Consider the following 12895-nt stretch of genomic DNA (forward strand, 5'->3'; position numbering starts at 1 on the left):
GAGGTGATTATTCTGAGAAAGATGAAGAATCCCATTGGCATTGAGCATGCTCAAACCATTCAAAGCCTTATACACCTCTATTAGATCACCTCGCCGGTGCCTAGTCTCCAGACTCTGTAATTTGCAAAATTTAAGCCTTTCTTCGTAAGAGCAACCCTTTGTTCCATTTACTAATCTTGTTGCCCTTCTCTGTACCCGTTCCAGCAGCTCTACATCCTTCTTGAAATGAGGCCTCCAGACCTGTATACAGTACTCAAGATGTGGCCTAACCATTGCCTTATACAAGGGAATAATCACCTCCTTATCCCTGCTAGAAAAATTCTTGTATATCATTGACAAGACACCATGAGCTACTCTTGCAGCTCGTCTGCACTGCTCAGAGAACTTCATATCTGCCTGCACAATTACCCCCAGGTCCTTTTCATTCTCCACCACTGTCAGTGTAGTACCGCAGAGTTGATACATTGCTCTGGGGTTACTGTTACCCATATGTAGTACTTTACATTTGTCAATGTTAAACTTCATTTGCCACCTCTCAGCCCATTTGTTCAACCTTTCCAGATCCTGTTGCAGCAGCATAGCGTCAGTAGTGTCCTTAACGACCCTGCCAACCTTTGTATCATCTGCAAACTTAGACATTAAACTTGATATCCCATCATCAATATCATTCATAAACACCGAAAACAACAATGGACCCAACACTGAACCTTGAGGAACTCCACTAATAACATTAGTCCACGTTGAGCAGTGTCCATTGATTACCACTCTCTGTCTTCTGCCACTCAACCATCCCCTTATCCATAGCAGCAATTTGCCTCCAATGCCACACTGCTCCAATTTGTGCAGCAGTCTTCCATGTGCAACAGTATCAAAAGCCTTTCTAAGATCCAAATATATAATATCAAAGTTATTCCCTGCATCCAGTTCTTTTGTGACTACATCATAGTATCCAATCAAATTGGTCAGGCAAGACCTGCCCTTAACAAAACCATGCTGCGTCTGAGCTATAACTGAATTCTTGTCTAGATGATCCTGCAGTGCTTCTTTAACCAGTGCTGCCATTAATTTACCTGGAACAGAAGTTAAACTAACAGGTCTATAATTAGTTGTGTCAGCCTTTGATCCTCCTTTGTGAATTGGGGTTACATTTGCACATCTCCAGTCTATGGGTACCTCCCCTGAGTCCAAAGAAGCTCTCATAATTATGGCTAGGGGTTTGCATACGTCCTTTGCTGCCTCCTTTAATATAACTGGATAGATCCCATCCACCCCAGGTGCCTTTTTTATGTTTATCCTCAACAATCTCTCCTCCACTTTCCTCTCAGTTATTACAAAATCATCCAGCTCACTGCCAATGTTTACTTTACCGACATCATTCTCCTTCCTGAATAACTCCTCATGCGTGAATTGTAGATGCAAAATACTCGTTTAGATTGTTAGCCACCTGAGCAGGATCCTCAACTGTTGAACCATCAATATCCAGTGGACCAATCTGATTCATCCCTTTCCTTCTCGAGTTCAAGTATGTAAAGAACTCCTTTCTGTTTTTCTTTGCATCCTTTGCCAAGGATTTTTCGTAGTCTGCCTTTGCCTGCCTAATCTCCTTTGTGACTTGGTTACAGACCAACTTATATCTATCATAGGCTTCCATGTCACCCATTAATTTGTATGTATCCCATGCATTTTTCTTCTCTGCCACATGTCTCATTAGTCCATCTGACAACCATTTAGGCCTAAACCTTGAACAATATTTCTTAGTTGGTATGTAAAGCCTGGTAGCCACCAAGATTAGTTCCTTGAATGCTTCCCATTTTGAGTTTGCTGTTGGTAACATCATCAGTTGGTCCCACTGTATAGAATTTAAATACTGTCTCAGACCATCATAGTCGCCTTTACGAAAACAAAAACTCTTCCCTTTACCTCTGATGGTAGTTACCTCCGTGAGTAAATCCCACTTCAACACACTGTGATCACTGCCACCTAGTGGTTCATTTATCTGCAGGTTCTTAATGCATGAAGAATCACTACCGATAATCAGATCAAGAGTATTGCTCCCTCTTGTTGCCTCACGAACATGCTGATGTAGAAAACAATCATCCAATAAATCCACAAAAGCCTTGCTAGTGTGCGAATGACCAACCCACAAATTCCAGTCAATATCTGGGAAATTAAAATCCCCCATTATAAGACTCTCTGATTTACTGGCCCACTCTATTTCCCTGTACAATATATTATTATACTCATCAGAGTCATTAGGCCTATAGCACACTCCTCTCAATTTTGATTTCCCTATGCTTATGTCACACCAAACTGACTCGACACTGCCCTGTCCATCGATGTCAACTGGCTTCACTTCCTTTGACTTTATGTGTTTCTTAATTAATAGCATAACCCCTCCTCCCCTCCTGTCCTGTCTATCCTTTCTATATACATTGTATTCCCCAAATTCCAGTTCCGCATTACTTATATCTGTGTGACACCACGTCTCTGATATCCCAACAATATCTGCCTTTGATGTTTTGAGCAATACCTCAAATTCATCAAATTTATTTACCAAACTCCTAGCATTGGTGTACACGCAGGTATACATGCACCTGTTTCTATTCTTAGCTACCCTAACACAACCCATGTGTTTACTTGTAACGCAATGACTACCAGCAGTCTCTGAAATATCCTGCATCTTGTTTTTCAGACTTCTGCTCATTTGAATAGAAGCAGTGCAAGAATCACTTCCACCTCTGCCAGTGGCTACTGTTAATCTATTAGTCCTTGTATCCCCCCCAACTAGCAGTTTTCCGACCCACCTAACACTGCCTCGACAGCATCAGCAAAAATTCTTGCACCCTTTCTATTTAAGTGTATCCCATCCCTGTAGAAGCAATCTCTCCTGTTAACAAGTACAGTCCAGGCTGAAAAAAATTCTACCCCTTGAGCCTTGCACAATCCCTCCAGGGCCGAATTGATCGACAAGGCTCTCATCATATACTCCCTCCTATCATGTCTGGGCAGAATTGCAGACACTTTCAAGTTCAACCCTAATTCACGGCTTTTTTTCAACAGTGACCTGTACTTGCTAAGTAATTCCGCCGTCTCCTACTCTTAATATCATTAGTGCCAACGTGTACAACTATATCACCCTTTGTGCCCTTAAAAGATGATATCCGCTCTACAACGTCATCAACCTTTGCCCCTGGCAGACATACCCTGGTCCTTTTCCACCTATCCTTTTTTACAAAGTATGTTCCCCGTTTCCCTGACAGTAGAGTCACCAATAACTACTAGTTCCTGTGGGACCAGCGCATTCTGCCTAGGGGGCTGCCCCTGTTTTGCCTGATGACCAAGTGCAAGCTCTGGCGTTGATGTGGGCAGCTGAGAGCTTGATGGGCCCCTCAATTTATTTCCTTCGAGGGCATCCACCCTGTCCTTCAAGGTCTCATAAAGGCCCATAACAACGATGAGTTGTCGCCTGATTTCCTTGCACTCCTTACATCGTGCACACACAAAGACATCCCCCTTGGCAGTATCATGTCCCGTACCCGACTGCTCCGCAAACATCAAGCAAACAGTGCATTTTAATAGCCTGTGATTCAGAGGGCAACTGCCCCCCCTCAGTTCTCCCCTGAACCACAGCACTCCCATTAGCTTGAGCCTTTTGCTTTGCTGCTCTGGTCAGAGTCATGATTCCAATTTAATTCAATAAAATTTAAAACAAAAATTAAATCCTTAAGTTATATCCCAAAACAGTTATATATATATATATATATTTTTTTTTTTTTTTTTTTTTTCCGGTATCTAGTGTTCCCTTTATACAACTTCCGTATCACGTGTACCACTATAGTTATGTATTAATTATTTGTTACGATTAAGTCGTTATATATATTTATAGAGTTAAAAATACAATTTAATTGACAATAAAGTTTATCAAGATTAATAGATTTACTGATTAATTGACAATATTATATTATGCAGTATACTACACTAAGCTTATGCTATCCTGTAAAAATGGCGGGAATTCACGAACGGTATTTAACACCATTTCTCTCCTGCATTACTTATTATGGGAGATATATTGACGATATACTTGCTATAATGGATCTTAGCACCACTCAGGACATTCTACAGGTATTGAACAACATTCACATGAGACCAAATTTTACTGTGGAGGAAGAACATATAGAAACAAGACCCCTGAATTTCTTAAATTTCACTCTCACATGAGACATGCAAAAAATACAATTTAGCATTTACTGAAAAAACCCACCAGTTCGGGGATATACCTGCATTACAGGAGTTATCATCCATTCACTCATAAGAGATCCATAATATTTAACCAGTTTTTCAACATTTACAAACCTTACACTTAGAAATTGATACAATAATAGACAGGCTTTTAAATAGAGGCTATCCTCTCTCTGTTATAAATCAAATTAGATTAAAGACTAAAAATAAGACAGCAAATACAATACCTGTTAATAAAACCAAAAAAAAAACCCTATTTCCATACTGTATGTCGAACAATGGTACAAGCAACTCAAACTCTAGAAATACAGAATTCATAATATATTAAAAAATCACACAGTTCTTCCTTTTTGCTTAGCACAGGTAGATGATCTGGTATACAAGATTTCGTATAGTCAGTGTGATTCATCGTACGAGGGGTCCATTCGCTGTACTTTAGAGTTACATGTCAAGCAACATGCTGCTTCCATGCGCACATCGCACGCAACTGCGTCAGAATTGGCCTTTCATGCTGTCAATGAAGGTCACGTATTCCTATTCAATGAAGCAGAAATTTTAATCATACAACATAATTACTTAAAATTATTGATTGCTGAAATGCTTGAAATGAAACTACACAAATTCTACCAATATGTGATGTCCTTACTTAATTTCAGATTTCTGGTCTTTTTTTTACGCATGCATCAATACAAATAATCTCTCCATTTAAGAGCCAAACACACACGGCGATCAGTTGGAAAGTGTCATCTGTTTAAGGAAGGGAAACAGCTGTGGATTTCGTTTAATTTGAGTGTTCGTCCAAATTTTAATTGTGATTTTAATTTTTTAATCATATTTTTATTTTTAATAGTGATTTTAATTATTCTCGGAAGCGGTGTTTCCAATTTTAATTATTTATTCAGACACAATGTCTTCTCATACTCGTGGTCTTGCTGTTGGTTTGATGTGTTTTGGGGTCGAGTTGGGGCTCGGCTTTTGATTCCATTGTGCGTCGAATCAGTCATATCTCTATGAGTGAAAGAATTCATTAAATCTTTTTTTCTTTTTTTTATGTTTTTTTATCTCATTTTATTCGTTACATTTGGAGAGCATTGACTGGAAGCATTCTGTGAAAAAGATTGAGGTAATCACTTACTGTTTTTTTTAATATCTTGTCCTTAATTATGTAAAAAAATTTCCCTTTATTATTATTAGCCATATGGTGCAAGGAAGCCTGAGGCTTATGCTGCACCAGGCAAAAAAAAAATTTTTGAATTACCCTGAGAGAGAGAGAGAGAGAGAGAGAGAGAGAGAGAGAGAGAGAGAGAGAGAGAGAGAGAGAGAGAGAAGGGAATCGCCAAGAAAGAGAAGAATGATGATATCCAGCTCAGGACACTAGGTGTGCCAAGCCCATACTCACCAGATGTCAGCCCCTGGGCTTTAATGATATTTTTTTTTTTTATTTTGTAGACTTTTGACTATAATAGAAACTTATTGCAATGGGTGAGATCATAAACTAAAGAAAGATGAAAAAATGATTCGTTTTAATGCTTTATTTTGGTGCTGTTGTTGTGGCCTTCACATAGATTGAATTACAAATGCTCTTTTTAGATTTTAAATTTGTATTTTTGAAGGTGTTGAAAGCGACATCCAATTGTTTGATGGCAGGGTTTTATGCAACATCACAGTATGTGTGGAATGTTATCAAACACACAAACTTGAATTTGATTTAATATTCAAAGAATTTTTAAAGATAAGCCATAGCAGCTGTATCAATACACACACATATCACAACACAGCTGCTCTGACTTTATTTGTAAAAGAGTCAGAAAAAATGGTACATTATGGATGTATAATATTTTCTCCCTTAAAACTGTAAATCTCAAAACAAATGCTTAGTCAGTATGGTAGCCCAAACTCTGATTTTGGTGGATGTAATTTAGATGTAGTTCTGTGATGCCCAGTGCTGGTTATTTTGACTGTTCGTATATACTTAAAAGTGAAGGCAGGCATCGTTACTCTAAAAGTATGGCCTGGGATATAATACAGTAGACTTTCGAAATAACTGCACCCAAATATGGAACATTCGAGCCAATGGCACATTGACATCGGATGTTTAAATACAGTAGATGTCTTGCAGTGCCAAAAAAAGAAAATGATAAGTCATGTCATTACTGTATTTGTTTACGTTTGCCATTTTGAAAGTGAATTCTGTACTGATATCACGGATTATTTGTTCTACATTTATTTTAAATTAAAAACCCCTCACTTTGACTCCGAAAGTTAATAAACCTCATACAGAGAAGAAGAGAACAACATTAAAGCTTAGTGACAAACTTGATATAATCCAAACTATTACATTAGGGTTACCCAGAAAGTTAATTCATATACACATATGTATTGTGTCTGTTAATTTCTTGTGTTCTCTGGTCAATTTGTCTGTTTTGCCGGACTAAAAACCCCAGTTTCTTGGGGGGGGAAACCTTGCTTTCTACACCTAAGACCGACTAACTCAGCCATGGACTGAAAAAAGCCCATAAAAGTTCTTTGTGTCATCAACGGGATTTGAACCCTGTCCTTTTGCACCCAGTGTGGGGAGGGTGGTGACAATACCACTGTGCTACCCACACAGACTAAACTTGGTATAATAAAGAAAATAGTACGGGGCATAAGTAGGAGTGTATTAATGGCAGAATATAACATTGGATCGTCAACATGTTTGTTTTTTATGTGCAGTTAATAAAATTGCATTCTTAGTCTCTCTATTTCTTATTTAGCCTCATTATTTCTGCATTAAATGTATTAAAAATAAAACTTTCTAGATAACGGGAAAATTGAAATACCATTATTTCAATTTTCCTTGAATCTCCAAAGGTGGATGTTATTCTGAAAGTAGACTGTAAAATTGTCTTGCAGGAGTAAAAATTTTTCAATCTTGTAATTAATGTTGTGCACAGAATTGAAAGAGAAGTCTGTTTGGTGTGTCATTCATTTGAGGAGTGTGACTTGATTTTGGTTGTTTGTAATAATTGTTAATTTCATGATTGAATGTTGTAATATTTAAATTGTAATTTTCCTGATACTGAGTGAATCTAAATGATATACTTATCTTTGTTATTTGACATGTTTACTTAATAAAGAGTTAGCCAGCAATGTAGTTTCAACTTTATATACATCTGTAAATTTCTTCTTGGCAAAATGCCATGCTTGACATTGCATTGCATGTATATGATCATGAGTTTCATGAGGAGACAAAGAAGTGAGAACAAGAGCAGTGGGTTTGTCTTACTTGGTAAGAGAAAACCCAAATAGCTCATTTGAAAAAAATAGTATATCTTAAATTTTTTAAGTAAAAAAGTTTGAAGAAAGCTATGCTATTTTTTCAAATCATCTATTTTTCTAATAAAATTGCTGATTTCAGCTGAACAGTACAATCACTATACTGGAATTTGCTTGCAATCAGCTTTTAATAACAGTTGATGCAGGGCACATACCAGTATAGTGATTGCCGTGCAACATTTTGTGTAAAATTTTATTTGTGAGGGCAAAGTTCAAGCATTGTATGCAGATTGGAATGAATATTCATGAGCAGTCTTTTAAAAGCAGAATATTTCACTATATCTCACAACTAGTTAAATGGGAAGCTATAAATGGAATTAATAAGAATTTACTAGGTGTGTGATAGTTATATTTGCTAACATTGTTGCAGGGAAAAAAATTGAAAGGGAAATCTGTTAATTTCTTATTTGCTTGGCTGATAGAAACTATGAAAACAAAGTTTTGTGAATTGAATGCCAAGGTTAAATGCAGACTTCTAAGTGAGAATTTTAACATTTGATCTTCAACACACTGATCCCTTCTTGATTTTGTGTTATCAGAATAATTCCTTCACATTTCTCAATGACCCTTTCAGAGAGAGAGAGAGACTGTGTGTGAACATCTAAGGTATGAGGTATCATCAGTCTGTTGGGTCCATAAATTGAAGTATTCTGTGTCAATTTGCTTGTTTTGCTGGACAAAAAACTGATTTTCTGGGAGATAAAAACCATACAAGACTTGGCCAATTCAGCCATGTTGTGAAAAAAGCTTATAAAAACTTCTTGCATCATTGACAAGATTTAAACTCTGGGTTTTTCCCACCTGGTGTGATGAGGACTGCAATTGTATTTATTTTGTTACCTGTGAAGACAGTCTTTATCTGTATATAGCTGTAACTCCTAAGCAGTAAATATATTTGTGTAAGTGAATTCCTGGATAAGGAATTCACTTACACAACAATTTACTTACCAACCTCTATAGATTATATACTTAAAAAAAGAAATAATAATAAACAAAGTCAGCTCACTATTGATTGCCCTCAACGTCAGTTTTTTAGAATTGCAAAATTTTCTGATAATGGCTGAAATTTTAGAAAGTAGCTGTAACTTTTTAATGAAGACTGTATATTCACATTAACTGTTACTTTTTTTTTGATGTTCAGAACCCATGTTATCCATATTTTTCTTCTTTCACTCGTGTTTTGTGTGTGCACGATATATGCATGCACGCAGAAAAAAAAAAGTGAATATAGATTTTAAAGTGCTAAAATTAGACATCGTTCATTGGTTCTCTCTCTGCATGTGTGCATGCTTGCATTATTACTGAGTAAAAATAAGTTGTATATTATTACCATTTTAGGTGGAGCAGGACTGCAAGTATTTGATAGTTGTCTTATAACAGAAGAATTAGCTTACGGGTGTACAGGAATTTCAACTGCTATCGAGGCAAATGGACTGGCTGTGAGTTCTTTTATGTATTATAATGTTATTTACATGTTGCTTCATAGTATAATACAATGTGTCATTTTGACAGTTATCTGACATCACAGTATGAACTGTGTGTTGTTGATAAAAATTTTGAAACTTCTGTTCTTTGGATGCCAATTAATTTAGAAAGTGGCATTCTGAAGAACTTGCATTTTAAGGGAGAAAAATTATACTCGATTATATATTTTTTTCTCTAATAATTTTGTCCTATATTCATGAACAAGTTAGATAATAATAAGCATTCTATTATATCAGACATTTAATTATCATTAATCAGTTGCCAAACATGCAACATGTTTGAATTTTCTAGATATAATAATGCATGAAACACTCATTTATCTACAGTCAGTATGCATTAGTGCATGTTGAATAGATGTTTTTTATGCTTTGTCTTATTTTAAAATGAGTGATTTTATTGGAGTGGAAATTTATGTAAAGATGTAACTACTGTCAAGGGCAAAGAGTAGGGATTTTTCTTATGTGAAGGCGATTACAGTGGTCTCAGACAGTTTTTAAAATGAATGCAGTAGTACCAACTGTTGATGTTACATACAGTGAATTTTAAATGGGAAGCATTCAGAGTAATAATTGTAAAAGTGACTGTGCTTTTTATACCAACTAAGAGATACTGTTCAAGGCTGAGACTTAAATGGATGTCAGATGAACTATTGAGACTAGTGGAAAAGCAAAGAAAAATGCACAGATGAATATAAATTATCAGGTGGTACAGAAGATATGATCAAGTCACAATGGAGGTTAGGCAAACTGAGTCAGGTTTTGAGAATAACAAAGGGTGCAAAGAAGCAGCAAGTACTTTAGTACTTAAACACTAGAAGGATGGATCATATATTATCCGCTAGATATGACTGGTTTAACTGTCAATGGTCTTGCTCAGGTTACTGATACATTGAATAGGCATTTTGTATCCCCATTCACACGTGGAATGGATGCCAGAAGTGTATCAAATTCTAACAGGGAGCTAAATGATTTTGGATAGCTGAGAGGAAAGTGGAACAGAAATTGTTGAAACCAAACATGTAATTACTCATTTCACCCTTTGGTCCACCTTGTGGACCAAAGGGTGAAATGAGTAATTACAGACCTTTTTGCTTGACTTCTGTTCAGAAAAATGGTGTCACTGGTTAAAGAAATTATGCATAACCAACTAGATAGGAATGCAGTTGTACTCCAGTCACACCATGGATTTGTTAAGGGGTAATCTTGTCTGGCCACTCTAATTGGACACTATGATGTAGTAACCAAGGAAATGAATGCAGAAATTGATTTTGACATCATATAATTAGATTTCAGAAAAGCAAAAATTTGATACTGTTGCATATTAAAGACTGCTGCACAAATTGGGCAGTGTGGCAGTAATGGTGAATTACTGCTATGGATAAAGGAATGGTTGAATGGAAAAAACAAACAAAGATGAGCTATTAATGGGCAATGCTCTTCTTGCATTACAGTTGTTAGTAGAGTTCCCCAGTGTTGTTTTCTGTATTTCTTTATGATATTGGACTTTAAAAACTTAGTCTTAAGTTTTTTTGCAGATGATAGAAAGGCTGGCAGGTTGGTTAATGGCACTAATCATTTTATTCTACTGCAAAAGAATCTAGAAATATACAGATGTACTGATAAGTGTTAATGAAATTTAACATTGACAAATGCAAAGTACTGAATATGGGTAGAGCCGTCCCAGAATAATATACCAACTGTGTGGTACCACACTCAGGATAGTGGATAATGAAAAGACCAGGGGTTAATTGTGTGGTCAGACATAAAGTTCTGGGTGCACTATAGCCCTGGCAGCTTATGTGCCCCTAAACCCCCATAACACACACAGACAAAGTTCTGTGAGCAACCTGCACAACTAACGGAGTTTTGTCAATGATATACAGGAATTTTTGTGAGCAGGGATAAGGAGGCGATTATCCTGTTGTATAACATAATGATTAGGCCACATCTTGACTGCTGTATGCATGTTTAGAAGCTTCATTTTAGGAAGGATGTGGATCTTTTGGAACTGGCACAGATAAGAGCAGTGAGATTAGCAAGGAGAACAAGATGGTGTTCTTGTGAAGAAAGGTTTTGGTTGTGCAAATTGCAGCATCTGGAGATTACACTCTTTTGAGGAGATCTGATTAAGGTGTTTAAAGGCTTTGTATGATTGAGTTATGCTGATTGCATCCTTTGTCTCAGTCGGAACATGATGACACAAATTCAAATTGAGCAAGCATGATTGCAGGATAGATGTGTGGAGGTTTGCCTTCTGCCAACTGGTATTTGATTGTTGAAACAAACTTCCATCTGTCGTTGTGGAAATGAGTAGTTTGAATAAATTCAAGGGAAAACTAGACAAACTATTGTGAGGGATGGACATGTGATATTTGCTTCCTTGCAGCAATTGTCACTACTAATACAAATTACAAATCTCATTGTTTAAAATTGTTTTTCTCTACTCAAGAAATGTTTATAAAAATTTTGCCATGATGGATAGTTCTGAGGTGGGATTTATGTAGTAGTACATCATCATGTAGCATTATGTATCTCTTGTTCTTAAGTGGAGATGCACACATGGTGGGAAATGTGTTAAACTGTTGACATGAAATTTGTCATGTCATGTTAAATAATGCAAAACATGCTTGACCCAACTGACATTAGTTCAGAAAATGCCGACCGGACTAGCCAGGTAGGTAAAATGTATGCCTGGCAACCCAAAGGTCTTGGGTTCGATTCCTGCCTCGGGCTTGGATCACAGTAAAGTGCAAAAACTTTGGGAGGTGCATTATGGCCATAGAAGCTGATGCGCCAACAACTAACAAGAAAAAAAAAAAAAAAAGTTCAGAAAATAAAATTAATTTAAAAAAAAAAAAAAAAAAACACAAAGCCTGATTTAGAGGTTCCACATTTTTCAGTAGTTAATCTATAGGATGATGATGATGCTGGCTTCAGCAAAAACTGATGTATATGTGATAATTCAGTTATTATTCACAATAAATGCTCACCATGACTGCCGTGGTGAACATTTATTGTGAGTCCATGGTCAGAGACATGGATTCTAACAAAGAGAGACAAAAAGAGAATTGAGGCCTTCGAGATATGGTGCTGGCGCAGGATGGAAAAAATTAAATGGACTGAAAAATTATCGAATGTGGAAGTATTAAGACGTGGCCAAGAAGAGCTCAACATCAGAGATGCTCCTGTGCATCAGGCAACACAGTGGCAATCTCCAAGGCCCACAGGATTTAGTTATTGTCGGTGAGTCTATTGTCATGGAGACAGGTAATATATTGTGTAAAGAGGATAGATGGAACAGGACCAGGGTATGTCTGCCAGGGGCAAAAGTTGATGTTATAGGGCAGATATCATCTTTTAAGGATGATATTGTTGTACACATTGGCACTAATGACATTAAGAGTAGATCTGCAGAATTACTTAACAAGTACAGGTCAACGTTGAAAAATAGTTGAGTTAGGTTAAATTTGAAAGTGTCTGCAATTCTGCCCAGACACCATGGGCATGACCCATGGTTACTGTTAGTAACCATGGGTCATGGTTACTAACAGTAACCATGGGACTGTTATGGGACATACTAACAGTCCCATCACCATGAAGGTGCAAGCAGAGGATTTGGTTGTCACAGAATATCTGTGACCACCTCAAGACCAGACTTTTACACTAAGATAAATATATTTAAATGAGGAATTAAGTAATACCAATCAGTTATGAACAAAAATTGATTTTGAAAGGGTATTAAAATGTAAAGGCATCAAGTATTTACATTAGTGTTAATTGCTCTGAATATTGTTTCTTGCAGATATTTCAATTTCTATATTATGTAAACATTTGCAATGTATAGTATTTACTGA

The 12895-nt window shown here is 36.7% G+C and overlaps 1 protein-coding gene across 1 annotated transcript in view; it reads left to right on the forward strand.

Annotated features, from left to right (window-relative positions):
* Mcad (Medium-chain acyl-CoA dehydrogenase) overlaps positions 1 to 12895 on the forward strand; it is a 109455-nt gene that overhangs the window by 34180 nt on the left and 62380 nt on the right. The window contains exon 5 of the mRNA XM_090374896.1: positions 8896 to 8996. Coding sequence (XP_090231022.1) covers positions 8896 to 8996 — 101 coding nt within the window. The remainder of the gene's footprint in view (positions 1 to 8895; positions 8997 to 12895) is intronic.

This window comes from Mastigoproctus giganteus, chromosome 6 (genome assembly GCF_048544385.1).
Source record: "Mastigoproctus giganteus isolate SK-2022 chromosome 6, ASM4854438v1, whole genome shotgun sequence".
In the NCBI taxonomy this organism is placed as follows: domain Eukaryota; kingdom Metazoa; phylum Arthropoda; class Arachnida; order Uropygi; family Thelyphonidae; genus Mastigoproctus; species Mastigoproctus giganteus.